Source organism: Scatophagus argus, chromosome 1 (genome assembly GCF_020382885.2).
Source record: "Scatophagus argus isolate fScaArg1 chromosome 1, fScaArg1.pri, whole genome shotgun sequence".
Taxonomy (NCBI): domain Eukaryota; kingdom Metazoa; phylum Chordata; class Actinopteri; family Scatophagidae; genus Scatophagus; species Scatophagus argus.
The window spans coordinates 3,116,251-3,128,448 of record NC_058493.1 but is presented as its reverse complement, the minus strand read 5'-3'; the positions used below and the strand labels follow the sequence as shown (position 1 = coordinate 3,128,448).

The window sequence follows — 12,198 nt, the reverse complement described above, 5'->3', positions numbered from 1 at the left end:
GTATGCAAGGCCATATTAAAACACAAACAGCCCCCACCTTAAGAAAACAAGATTTATTTGTATTTTTTTTGTACATTTTATAAATACACGCAAATAGAAAACATAGTATTCAACTGTATTTACACTCGTGACTGAGAATGAACAATGTGTGTGTTGTGAAAGAGTGAGTACCTGCTGAAAAGTACAAAATGGTAGACTCAATACAAAACATGAACTGCAATGTTGTAGCTATTCCTTAAGACTTGTTTAGAAACGAAAGGAACATTTACCTTGCAAAACTGGGAAATATCTCATCTGAATACTGTACTGGTCACTGTGGTATGGACTTTTTAATTCACTTGTCATAAGAACACCTAAAGCTAAGGCACATAATATAAAACGTACTGAATACAACCAAGGAATAACCAATCCAAATGTGCCGTAACCCAACTGCACCACAACGTACAGCCAAGTATTCTACAGGTTTGAATTTTTCATATTTGATTCAGTGTCACACACTGTAACAGTAACAACTAGGGCTGCACGATATTGGAATAGAAGCTTTGTCTGTGATATACTGTATATTGCAATTTGAAAAAAATTCAAGTAATTTCACCAGATACAAGCAGTTCACTGTTCACATGCAGATATACAATTACCATTAAGAATTTTCATCATTTGGAAACTAGTCTAGCTTATTCTACCAAAATAAATTTCACTCTCCCTCTCCTACCAAACTTGGTTCAGCCCTCTGCCACCCCTCCAGAAATCACTGTGGTGGTCACATCTGGCCCCTAAAAACAGAGATGGCAATGGCCATAATTAATCATGCCAAAATCAAGGCTACAGAATGATAGTCCACAAACCAAAGGGTGATGTTGCGGTGGCTTTACACCTGACACAGACCATTTGCACAACGATCAGTTCACATTCAGTGTGCTCTGGATCAGTTTGTCAAGCAACCAAAACAGGCTGTGCTTATTTTCAGGTAATCACAGGCAACTAGAGGGGCCCGTTGGGTTGTTTGATAGACTGAAGAACACCCCTTCGCCAGAGCACATGGAGCACATTGGGAACCTCTCAAGCTCAGTGTATCCAAGAACTCTTAAATCAGACTAAGTTATCAGATGGACCTTTCTCATAGATTAGTAATGGAAAATGAGAACCTTTCGTATCAAGCGGCACAAAAGTAGTAGCATGACATGTTTGAGTTAATTTGCCTTAACTGACATCACATGTTCTGCAATGTAACTGCTGCTCATGCACAAATCAAGATGTTGATGCTGAAACAATATATCGTGCAGCCCTAGTAACAACACCTTTAGAAAAACTTAAACACACTTCCAAGCCTCTATAAGGCCTACCCCTACTTAGAACTAATCAATCTCAACAAGTCAAGCAACTGAACTGTACTCATTTGATAATGTACAAAGACTTGAATCTGAAAGTAACTGTGTGTTACTACTGCTCTCCAACCTGAGGGACTGACTGTGTCCTTTATGATGTCAGAAGATCAAGGTTCATTCTTCTCAGTGGTTTCAGACATGTTGGTTACAGTGCAAGTTGCCTATATTAACATCAAAATCAAAACTTGTGTTGCTGTGGTTCATTTTCCATTTTACTGTACAGGAAGTGGTGAATCTCATGCTTTACCCTGGTGGATATGCAAAATTAACTGTGTGAGGTGAAACAAGGGTGGAAAACCCGAGTAATTTACAATCAAGGCACCGTGCTGTTCACTGGGCTATGGTGGAGGCAAGCTGAGAAACACCCTCTCACAAACAGTATCATCCTTCCTGTTCAGTAGTTGTAGAGGCGCTGGCAGGGCCGCTTGAAGTGGCCGTACCGTTTCTCTGCCGGTGAGAATCGTGTCTTGGCCAGGTTCTGCCTGTGGAGGGCACTGCGGCTAAGCTTCTTGCGCTCATTCTGGTTCCTGGCCCTCTGGACAGCCAGCAGCTGGATGTTGCAGGCTAGAGGAATTCCCCATGCAGCCAGACGCCAGGATACGTGCCGCCTCACTGCCACTGGCCTGGACAGATGGTCCAACGAGGTGAGTTAGGGTAGATAAGGGCAATTAACTAGCATGTCTGAAGTGCTGACTGAAACGAGTGAATATCTTAATTCAGGTTCGGGCCGACTTAATGCCCCCTGAGGATGAGCCGGGAGCAGCGGTACCATTGTTAAAATGTAAATACCGGTACATTCTTATTCTTCAATTCAAATATAGGGCTTTTACGGTTTTTATTGTTGTAGCACAACTTTTTACTTGTTGGTTTGAGTAATTAGGTAAATATTGGAATAAATGAAATTTGTTGGCAGTCACCAAATTTATGCCACATCAGCTGTTTAGACTTCACTTGGTGACTCACTCATTTAAGAAATGGATGACAATACTGATGTGCAATGATGTGAATTGGTCAGCAGATTCATTTTAGACTCAAGGTCTAAGACAAATGTGTACATGAGCTGCAGGTGTGGATGGAAAGTAACCTGGAGGTGTCCTCTTCATCTTCATCAGAGGCTGGCTCCTCTTCCTCCTCTGCTCCGCTCATCCTGCATCTCATCTGGTAAATAGACATGCTGGGGTGCTCAATCAGCAGGTTCTCGAGGGGATCTGCCTCAGGAACTGTTAGCGGCCCATTCTCTGTTTAAAGAACAGTTCCAACAGATCAGTTTTCATCCCAGTATGAGCAGCACCTTCACCAAGCCAAGAACACTTGAAATTACAAAAGTGCAAATACCATGTACCTCTAACAGGCTCCGTCTCTCACCTGGGAGATTAACAATGACCCATTCTCCCTCCTCAAACTCCATCAGTTCCTCGTAAGTGTCATCTGCAGCCTCAAAGTCCTCGTCAGTGTTCCCAAGCAGATGAGAAAGGATCTTTCCAAACATCTTTGTCTGCCTCTCTTGCAATCTGTAAATTAATGACACACTGAAGCTCAATTGTAAGAACGCACCGAAGACACAGCAAAGTGAAATCAATCAAACTGATCCATATGAAGGTGAGCACTGTAACCCCTCCACCTGGGGATTTCCCATGCATGCGAATTAACAAGGTAAATGGCTCCCCCTTGCGGCTGTCCTAAAAGACACCCCAAAGTCCTGTCTTCAACAGCTGCTTCCACTGCGTCGGCTCAGAAACCCGAGCAGGCTCAGCTGTGACGTGGCTGTGACGTGGGCTAGTTTTGAACTGAAACAGTTTCGGGAACACGATGGTACAAGAGGCTGAAATTACACTGATTGCTGCGTCGTTATATAATCTGTGATACCGATTTAGAGCTCTCCCATCAGGGATGTAACTTGTATTGGTCACTGCAGTGGATCGGTCTGTAACCCTGTATTATGTATTTATTTATAATGCAGTATTTCACCGTATAATAACCGAGAAGTTTTAATATTAGAAGTAGGCACAAAGTGTCCATAACACGCTGACCTCGGGGTGTTTATCACAGCAGCACAGTACGCGAGGGTTTAAAACGGCTCAGTTTCAACAGATGGCCAAAACAACTGCAGAACACCTTCAGCTGTTTAAAGTATTATCAGAGGTATTGCAAATAACACAGCATAACAATATATCGTGACTAACCTAGTGTATTATGCATATACTACATGTATTTGGTAAATTGAAATGCTGTTGTCGTTTGAGAAGAACACATATCCATAAATAGATCCCCCAGTGCCTGCCTTCCTGCCTGCTTGTCAGTGTCTGGCCAGAATTTCGTTTCAGCAGACACCCCTAACCCCCCCTGCAAAAACAGACACGCTCACTTATATAAATGCAGCAAAACCCTGTTGATGCTATAATCTCAGCAGACATGTTACATGGTGTTACATGGCATCGATCAAAACAGCTGACTGTGCGCTCAGCAAATACTGTTGCTTCATTTCTTGTAAGCACAGCAGGAGAGTTTTTCTTCTTTTTCTGTAGTCCCGTTGGAACAAACATTATAATACAATGCCGACGACATTCGGTCCAAATTACAAGCAAACGCTGCAAAGACACATAGTCAAGAGGTGTGGAGAGAACAAAAGACAAATGAAATCCAGAGCTCCCAAAGAGCCGCTGTACCTCTAAGTGATGCACTGAGGTGAGAGTTTGACTTACCTGACCAAAGAATATTGTGTTTTTGTTCGGGTGTGGCCGGTGCACGGAGGGGATCCAGCTGGGTTGTTGTTCTTCAGAGATTGTTTTGATCTCAAAGTTGTTTATCGGTGAAGAGTCCTCGCTGTGTCCTGAAACGTCATCAAGCCCCGCCCAGTGAGGCGGGGTCAACAAATCCACTTTCTCCTCTGCATATCTGTGACAGTGGAGCAATGCGGACGGAAATATTATCTGGTTGTTTTTTGTTCATATTTGTGCAGTGTTCTGTGATGGTTTCTGTTTCTCAACCTATAATTCAGCGTTGAACCGTGTTCGAGTTTGGCAGTCCTAAGCCCAGCGTTTATTGCTGTAAAAATAGACAGTAACGTCGATATGAAAAGTAGCCCTGTAACCTTTTCAACATGCTCAGTTGGAGCAGCATAAGCACGTCAGGTGGATAAAAGAAAACTTCTTACGTGAAAACTGGTCGATTAGATATTTTATATTATAAATAAATGAATAGATGAACGAGTGGTGTATTAACAAAGTACTCTCGAGCTATTTAATCTATCTAATTATTATTGTTTTTAAAGTATTTCAATCGGAAACTCTACTTTAGTTCAAGATAATCACCTCCTACTCCCAACAGCAACCATCGCTTTCTATTGTGCGCATGCGCAGACTGTTCTTAAGCCTCGGCACAGCCTTTTCGTTGTCAAAATATTACTGAAAAAATAAAACCCTCAAAAGTTAAATTTAGTATTCATGTATCTCTAAATAAAAGTTGGATAAAGCAACACTCTATTACCGCAATGTAAGTCTTGACTCTTCTTTTGTTTGTGCTTATGTTAACTTTTCTGCGTACAATAACTTCAGCTGGAAATGAAGTATTCTGTCAGTGTAGAAGCATAACAGAATTTTATATGTTTCATTTTTTGTCACGTTGTGACAAATTGACATAGGTTGGTTAATATATGTATGTGTTTGTTTCTTGGGGATGAAAATATCTTCTATCTGTTATACACTCTCTGAAGTAAAACAGGAAGTTGGCTGGCAATCCCATCATACAGTGCAAAGATCATCGGGTAAAGCGAAAGCATGTGAAGAGTAAGAACCCCAAGAACTATCACATCGGGCAAAGAGCGGACGGTAATTGTAATAATGAGATAACAGCTGTCACCTTTGATCGAACTCACACTGTGTTCAGTGTAACACAGTTAGTGAAATTACGTTCTAGGCGGTATGCCTACTTAGTTTATAGACAATTTGTAAGTCAGTTTACGTATAGGGACAGTTTGGGCTAAAAGTTCGAAGCTGATAAGCGGAAGTCCTTTGAGCTATAGCAAACGCAGTTAAATGCATTCGTAATTTTAACAAAAATGAATGTATGCTATATGGCTGTGTGTGTGTCAGACCTTGGTGGTTTGTTAGGTATACTGTGAATTTATTCTGTCTCATCTGTGTGAACATTGCTGCAACTGTAGGGCAACATTACAGCTTTTCTCTTACTCTGGACCAAGCCTTAAAGACTGCTCTTTCTTACATGTAAGGTAAGACACTGCAGTAGAGTTGACTGTCCCCTCTGTCCCTTCATGTCAGTGTCTCAGTGCAGGGATGGCTCCACGAATGGATGATGTCATGCGTCTGTGCTGTGAAATATCAGCACACGATCAGATCAAGGTCGCAGTGAAAAACTCAACCAAAGGGGCGATGGTGGCAGGAGGAACTGCCTTTTTAGGTGGGCTACTCGGAGGACCTCCAGGCATTGCTGTCGGTAAGAATAAATACTCACAGCAAAACTTCTGGTTTTGACCTCTGTATTTCTCATTATGACAGCAGCCTGATCAGCTGGTCCAAATGTAACCTACACTGACGGGGATTTGAAAGAGATTTATATTTGTTCTTAATCACTGTTTGGTTATTGAGGAGCAGAAAGGCAATCAACTGTTCAATCATCTGTTGCTTTTCTCCTCTTCTACTTTACATTACAAGATTACAATCATTAAAAAATAACTTGTGACGTTACAGTGTTACCAACCGAGAAGAGTGGCTCATTATGGAGTACTTTTGTGTTAGCAGACATGAAAACCCCTTTGCAGTTCAGTTTCCACTGGGAGATGTGTTCAAGAGGCGATTGCTCTTATCATATTTGGCCTAATAAACAAACAAAATAGACTCACAAAATGTCAAGAAAGGAAATAGACACACACATACACACACACACACACCTCCCATACACACATTTACTCCCCTCGCCTTTGGGTCTTTTCACAGGATTGTTAACAATAAATCAAATATTGCCAGACTTATCCTTTAAAATCACCTGATAATTATTCACTACACTGAACCTGAAACTGACCCTTTACCCACCGCCACTCTCCGTCTCTACCAGGTGGAGCAGTCGGTGGTCTCTTGGGCAGCTGGATGACCAGCGGGCAGTTCAGGCCTCTGCCTCAGATCCTGATGGAGTTGCCACCAGCCCAGCAACAGAAACTCTATAATGACATTGTGGCCGTCTTAGGCAACCTGAACTGGATGGACGCAGCCCAGCTCATTGCCCTCGTGATGGGCAACACCACCCTCCAGCAGCAGGTTACTGCTGCTTTGATTAACTACATCACAAAGGAGCTCAGAGCAGAGGTGCGTTATCAAGACTGAGTTATGATTACACGTGGACATTTGAGGAAGGGTGGGCCTGCCAAACAGAAAATATTTTTTGTAAGAAAGATATCACTCGTCGTCGTAGCAACTTGTGTTACTCAATAATGAATGGATAATGACCTCACTACAAATAATGCTTTGTTTGACAGACTGACATTAGTGTCAATTTTCTTTAAGATGTGTCTGGGGAGTCATTTATTCTGAATTAGAATATCATGTCTGTATCCCACACTCTGTATCAGGGTCTTTTTAATATACCTCTGCTGGTCACTTTCACCCGAAATAAACATTTGAAATTAAAGTTGTCAAGTTGAAGTTCTCAGATTGTCAAAACAATAACACTGATTTCAACCATGATTATTTTGTTAGTATTCAACAGCTACATCTGCTGCTACACTGAATGTCTGGCATTAGCAATGTCAAATTGTGATGACACCTGTATTAGTGAAAAGTCATTAATTATTATAATTCTTACAACATGACTGACCTGAAAGAAGTTAAAGTATAAGTGGTGAATGAAGTATCAGCTGAAGTAAAAAGTGGTGAATGAGTGTCAGTCAACATTCAAGCCATGAATGAGGTTGAAACTTAAAGTGTATTACCTGAAAGAATATCAGCGTCTGCTTTAGTGTAAAATCATGTAGTGCTTAAATTTGTCCAGCAGTGCATATTCATTTTCCCGTGATGATGAAAATGGGTGATGTATAGCAGAAATGGAGACATGCACTCATGCAGCGATCATCCAAAGCAAAAGATTTTCCTGAAAGCTTTACCCACCAGAGGGCAGTACTCAACCAGGACTGAGTGCTTTGGAGTACTCAAGGCAACCCTCTCAGCAGTGACGCCTTACAGTCAACCGTATCCAGGACTCAAGTACAAGGTGGGATTTTCAGAGTTGACCTATACATTACAACACATTATGGAACTCTGATTAATCATGTTTTTTTCCTGTTCAAGAGAAAGATGATTTGTTTTAATGGTAAAAACTATTTTTCAATGTGGATGTAGAAATAACATCCAGCTATTTCTTCCTTCTTGTCTTCTTGATCAATTTATCGAGTCTCTTCCTGTCAGCGGTCGCGATGCTGCTGCTCCAGCAGACCACTCCAAAGAAAATGGCTGATGCCACAACAGTAAACGAGCGAGAGCTGCTGCAACAAGAAACATGATGTAGTTGTTAAAGTGTTAACTAGCAGAATGAGTTATTTCAAACTTTAAGTGAAGTTTAACTAAAAGTTTTTACTCACTTGGACTTGACTTTTCAAGCCTTCTGTGGCTTGCATTCTGGTGGCCCCATTTGGACCCTGGTGTAAAGCCATGGTCCAGCTGAGCACATGCCTTTTTCTCAGGTGAACTTACTTACCTGTGTACTTAGGTGCATCAAGTCATAATTTGAATATTAGCTGATTAGCTGCATTAGCTAATTTTTGGCCACTTAAGACCAAAGGAAACTTTGGTTACCTTATCACCTTATAAACACCCAAAGAAAAGCATTTTTTAAAACAAATTTAATCGCAAATTTGGCATATTCAGCATTTAGCATTTGCTGGGTGTTATGTTCCTAACAACCTAGCTAATCAAAGTCCAAGACTCACTCCCCTCTAAGCTCTCTTCAAGTCTTCCTCAGCTCTTGAAGGAAACATGTGGCTAAAATGCTAATTTGGTCAGAGCTTTTTCTCTGATGACAGCTGCATCACAGAATGCAGGTGTTAATACCACAGTGTGAACTCCAGTGTTTCCAGTTCCAATTAAAACAACCTGTCATGTTTGTCCTTTGTAATGTATGATATTTATTGCATGTATGTTTCTCTCTCTCTCTTTCATCCTCTCTGTCCTGTCTACCTCTTCTTCTCCTCCTTCACCCAGCCGACTATCAGCAGGATGGTTCTCCCTTGTGAGCCGGGTCCTGCTCCTGTTAAAAGGGAGTTTTTCCTTGCCACTGTCTGCTTGCTCGGGGGTTCAGGCTCTGGGTTTCTGTAAAGCACCTAGAGACAATTTTGATTGTAGGCATCAATCGTAAAGAATTTATAAATAATTTACATAAGTGTAGGAGAGAACAGTAATATAATATAAAACACTGTACAAGGGAAAGGAGCAGTTGCACATGGGCTAGTAAATTGCACAGTGGAATAGTGACAAATTACTACACATTAGTTATTGCACATGATTATTATTACTATTATTGCCAGTTACTACAATTATTGTACACACTCACGTGGCTACAAAGCCCCGGCTCTCATGTCATAGCTAGCCTGCTAATCAGGCACCATGCGCGTATCGTTGACAGGCAGCTTGCCGGCTGCATGTAAACGAGGTATGTCGCGCTTTTCACGGTTAATGGACAAAGGCGTTTCTGGAGAACCCCTTCTGTATAAGTTATCATCGCAGCCTTAAGGTTCAAATGCAAAACTTCACAAGTTGCGGGCAGTTGTCCACGAAAAGGAGATAGAAGAGGGGCAGAGGGTGGGTGTGAGCTGAACGCTGAGCTGAGAAACAGACGATAACTGGGCTGTACTCAGAGGCCCACCCTATTTCGTAAAGGCCCGCCTAATCAAATTTTTCAGGCTACGCCACTGCTCCCATCCCCGCCGCGGCTTCCCCCGCCTACAAGGCAGCTTCCCGCAACTTGCAGTCTGCGTTCTTGGGCGCCTAAACACAGCTTTCACCTAAAACAATTGTAGGGGAAACACTATAACTCAGAGAGTTTTAAAAAAAAAAAACAAAAAACAGACTTTTAAGTTTAAGAGAAGTGCAAATGTGTTTAAATAATTATGTCATATAGCTGTTTTTCAACCAACTGTTATGTTAACTGTTAGGAACTTCTTTAGGATAAGACAGAACCATTTAACCATTTGTGTAATACGGGAACATGTATCTAAATTACTACATTATTGTTAGGCTGTGTTGAAATGAAAGTAAATGCGAGGCCAAATGTGATGTCACAGAAAGCCCCCCCCCCCCCCCCCCCCCCCCAAACCAAGTAGCCTTCAGAAGAATCACCGGAACCACTTTTCCATTCATATCAGGCCAGCAAGAACGAATCCCTTTTCCAAAAACCACTTCACACATTCAGGAGAGGACTGAAGGTAAGGCACTTGTGGAGTCTTCTATCGCTTGTCTCGTCTAAAACAGACCAAGAAAGCTGCTGGATTTTTAAGTGGTGACTTGTTAGTTAGTAGAAAACGAAACTCAGGCCGTCTCGAATCGAGCCATCTTTGATTCTTCATCGTCAGTACTTTTATGTCCGTGTCTCAGGACAGGGATGGCTACACGAACGGATGATGTCATGCATCTGTGCTGTGAAATGTCAGCACAGATCAAGCTGACATGGACAAGCTCCATCAATGCAGGGCTGATAACAGGAGGAGCAGTCGTTGTAGGTGGACTCCTCTTTGGACCTGTAGGCATTCTTTTGGGTAAGAACAGTCCTAAATCTTGGACAGAGAGAAGACTGTATTTCTGAAGTACACATTCCACAAACCAATCTCCTCATTAAGTTCAACTCAAACGACCTTCTGTCCTTTCCAAGTATCGTTCAACTTGAAAGTGCATTTTTCCCACGAAAAGAACCAGAACCAACTTTGTTTCAGTTTGTTCATACATTTCTGATTTAACCGACCTGTCTGTGGTAGGCCTACTCAACACCAGGTCCATCTCTACTGAAAGTATCCTAGAAATGTTTAAGAACACATGATATTTAAAAACCAAAAAGAAAGAAAAGGAAAGTTTAACAGTGTTCTTGATTTGATCAAAGATTACATAAACAGCAGGAAACAGTGAATTTGTTGGGGTCTGTTTTAAGAGGTGAATTAACATGTATTTGCCGTGACTATTTCAGGCTTTTATTGTTGGTTTGGGTCTTTTCAAAGGGCTGCTAACAGTTATAAATACAGTATCAAATGGCAGAAGACTGATCCTTAACGATTCCTCATCAACTGATAATTGGTCGCTGTACCAGGTGCAATAGGAGGCGGTGTGGCGGGCTGGCTGACAAGTCCAAACTTCAAGTCCGTGCCTCAGATCCTGATGGAGTCCACACCTGAGCAGAAGAGGCGGCTCTATGAAGATGTTATGGCCGCCTTAGGCAACCTGACCTGGAGGGATGCAGCACATCTCCTTGCCATCGTGATGAACAACCCCACTCTCAAGAATAAGGTCACGGCTGTGGTGATGAACCATATCAAAAATATAAACAAGTAACAAGTCTGTCGCAAACCTAAAAAGAAGACAATTGAGTCACAGAAACCTATCTTTGTCACTCAATAATGTATTGAAAGTGACCGAATTATACAAATAATGTTACATTTCTTAAGACGTGCCAGTTATTTACTCATTCTGGATGAGAGCATAATCTGTACATTCCTACAGTCTGTTGGGGTGTTTTTAATACATATTTGCTTATGAATTTCAGATAAAATAAAAATTGAAAGTTGCTGGGCTTTTGACTAATTTGTTGTTACTTTAAAGCATTGTAACAGTAATCATTTGAGAAGTACACATTTCATTTCATCAAGAATTTCTGTCACAGTGCAAGTTCTCATAATGTATGTATTATATGGACAAATTATTTTTGCCATGCAAAAAAATCTGAGCTCCAAAGTCCACTTATAGTTTCTTGGTGCTTTGATCCAGTTGAAAGCTAACAAAAAAAAACTAGTAGGTGGACTTTTCAGCTTAGATCATTCTGTTACACATACTGCTCCTAAAGGACAGCAGCTTCCTAATTGGCTGTTAAATAACACATGATTTAGTCCTTGTAGTAAAAGCATTGTGCTGGGGCTTTCAGTCAAATATGTTCTATTGTCTATTATTAGGAAGTCCATTACTCACAGGAAAGTTAAAGTGCATTATATAAAAAAAATAATAATAATGGTAGGAAATTGAAATTATGAGATGGTACATACAAATTTTAACCCTTTAGAGGGACACTTGTCCTAGTTGTCTGCCTTCTCTCTCACAGCAGTGTCTCTTTCCAAACTACACTGTATCACCATGCGGAGGAAAATGTGCATCTACTCATGGATAAGAGGCTAGCTGAATATGTTTATTAAGCCAGCTAACATTACGGCTCAGCTGAGGGAGATACCATTAAGGCTTGTGCTTATCAGGATCTAAACGCTAATGACAAGCATGAGCCCCTCGTCCCGGAGTAGACATTTAACATGTTTCCTTCTGCCACACGATACAGTAAGCAAATCGTTCAACGGCTGTCGGGCACCAGTTCTCTTTGGCTTCCCTCCTAGCACTACCTTGACAACACACATGTGGGGTATTGAAGTGTTGACAGTACTGTATCCAAAACAGGCTTTAAGGAATGCCAGTGCTTATTGTCAAGTGGTCATTAACAGCTTTAATTTGTTCTATTCATTGTTAGCAAATTTGAAATCACCCTCCACCCGATGTACATAAAACCACAGAAGGCACACAGCGAAACTGGACTGGTTGGTCTTCTGGCACAAAGCAACGGTCTCCTG

General features: G+C 41.4%; 3 protein-coding genes across 5 annotated transcripts; 2 read left to right on the top strand and 1 right to left on the bottom strand.

The window, feature by feature from the left end:
* Nucleotides 1-38: 38 nt before the first annotated feature.
* si:ch211-260e23.9 (uncharacterized protein LOC555795 homolog) lies at nucleotides 39-4,245 on the bottom strand. 2 transcript variants are annotated; one of them, XM_046394997.1, is made up of 5 exons: nucleotides 4,088-4,245; nucleotides 2,751-2,896; nucleotides 2,470-2,623; nucleotides 1,826-2,008; nucleotides 39-773 (listed from the first exon to the last, which is right to left on the bottom strand). In XM_046394997.1, the coding sequence occupies exons 2-5, from the start codon at nucleotides 2,872-2,874 to the stop codon at nucleotides 761-763; spliced, it is 474 nt and encodes a 157-aa protein (XP_046250953.1). In that variant the 5' UTR covers nucleotides 2,875-2,896; nucleotides 4,088-4,245; the 3' UTR covers nucleotides 39-760. The 2 variants fall into 2 exon arrangements, with proteins under 2 accessions (XP_046250953.1, XP_046250887.1); XM_046394931.1 differs by having other exon boundaries at nucleotides 39-2,008.
* Nucleotides 4,246-5,080: 835 nt separating this feature from the next.
* On the top strand, nucleotides 5,081-7,025 carry LOC124062368 (protein C19orf12 homolog). 2 transcript variants are annotated; one of them, XM_046395128.1, is made up of 3 exons: nucleotides 5,081-5,212; nucleotides 5,663-5,837; nucleotides 6,456-7,025. In XM_046395128.1, exons 2-3 carry the CDS (start codon nucleotides 5,678-5,680, stop codon nucleotides 6,719-6,721), a joined length of 426 nt encoding a protein of 141 aa, XP_046251084.1. In that variant the 5' UTR covers nucleotides 5,081-5,212; nucleotides 5,663-5,677; the 3' UTR covers nucleotides 6,722-7,025. The 2 variants fall into 2 exon arrangements, with proteins under 2 accessions (XP_046251084.1, XP_046251158.1); XM_046395202.1 differs by having other exon boundaries at nucleotides 5,122-5,212; nucleotides 5,671-5,837.
* A 2,668-nt stretch (nucleotides 7,026-9,693) lies between these two features.
* On the top strand, nucleotides 9,694-11,158 carry LOC124062011 (protein C19orf12 homolog). Its single transcript, XM_046394461.1, has 3 exons — nucleotides 9,694-9,810; nucleotides 9,980-10,140; nucleotides 10,683-11,158. Exons 2-3 carry the CDS (start codon nucleotides 9,987-9,989, stop codon nucleotides 10,922-10,924), a joined length of 396 nt encoding a protein of 131 aa, XP_046250417.1. The 5' UTR covers nucleotides 9,694-9,810; nucleotides 9,980-9,986; the 3' UTR covers nucleotides 10,925-11,158.
* The last annotated feature ends 1,040 nt before the right edge of the window (nucleotides 11,159-12,198 follow it).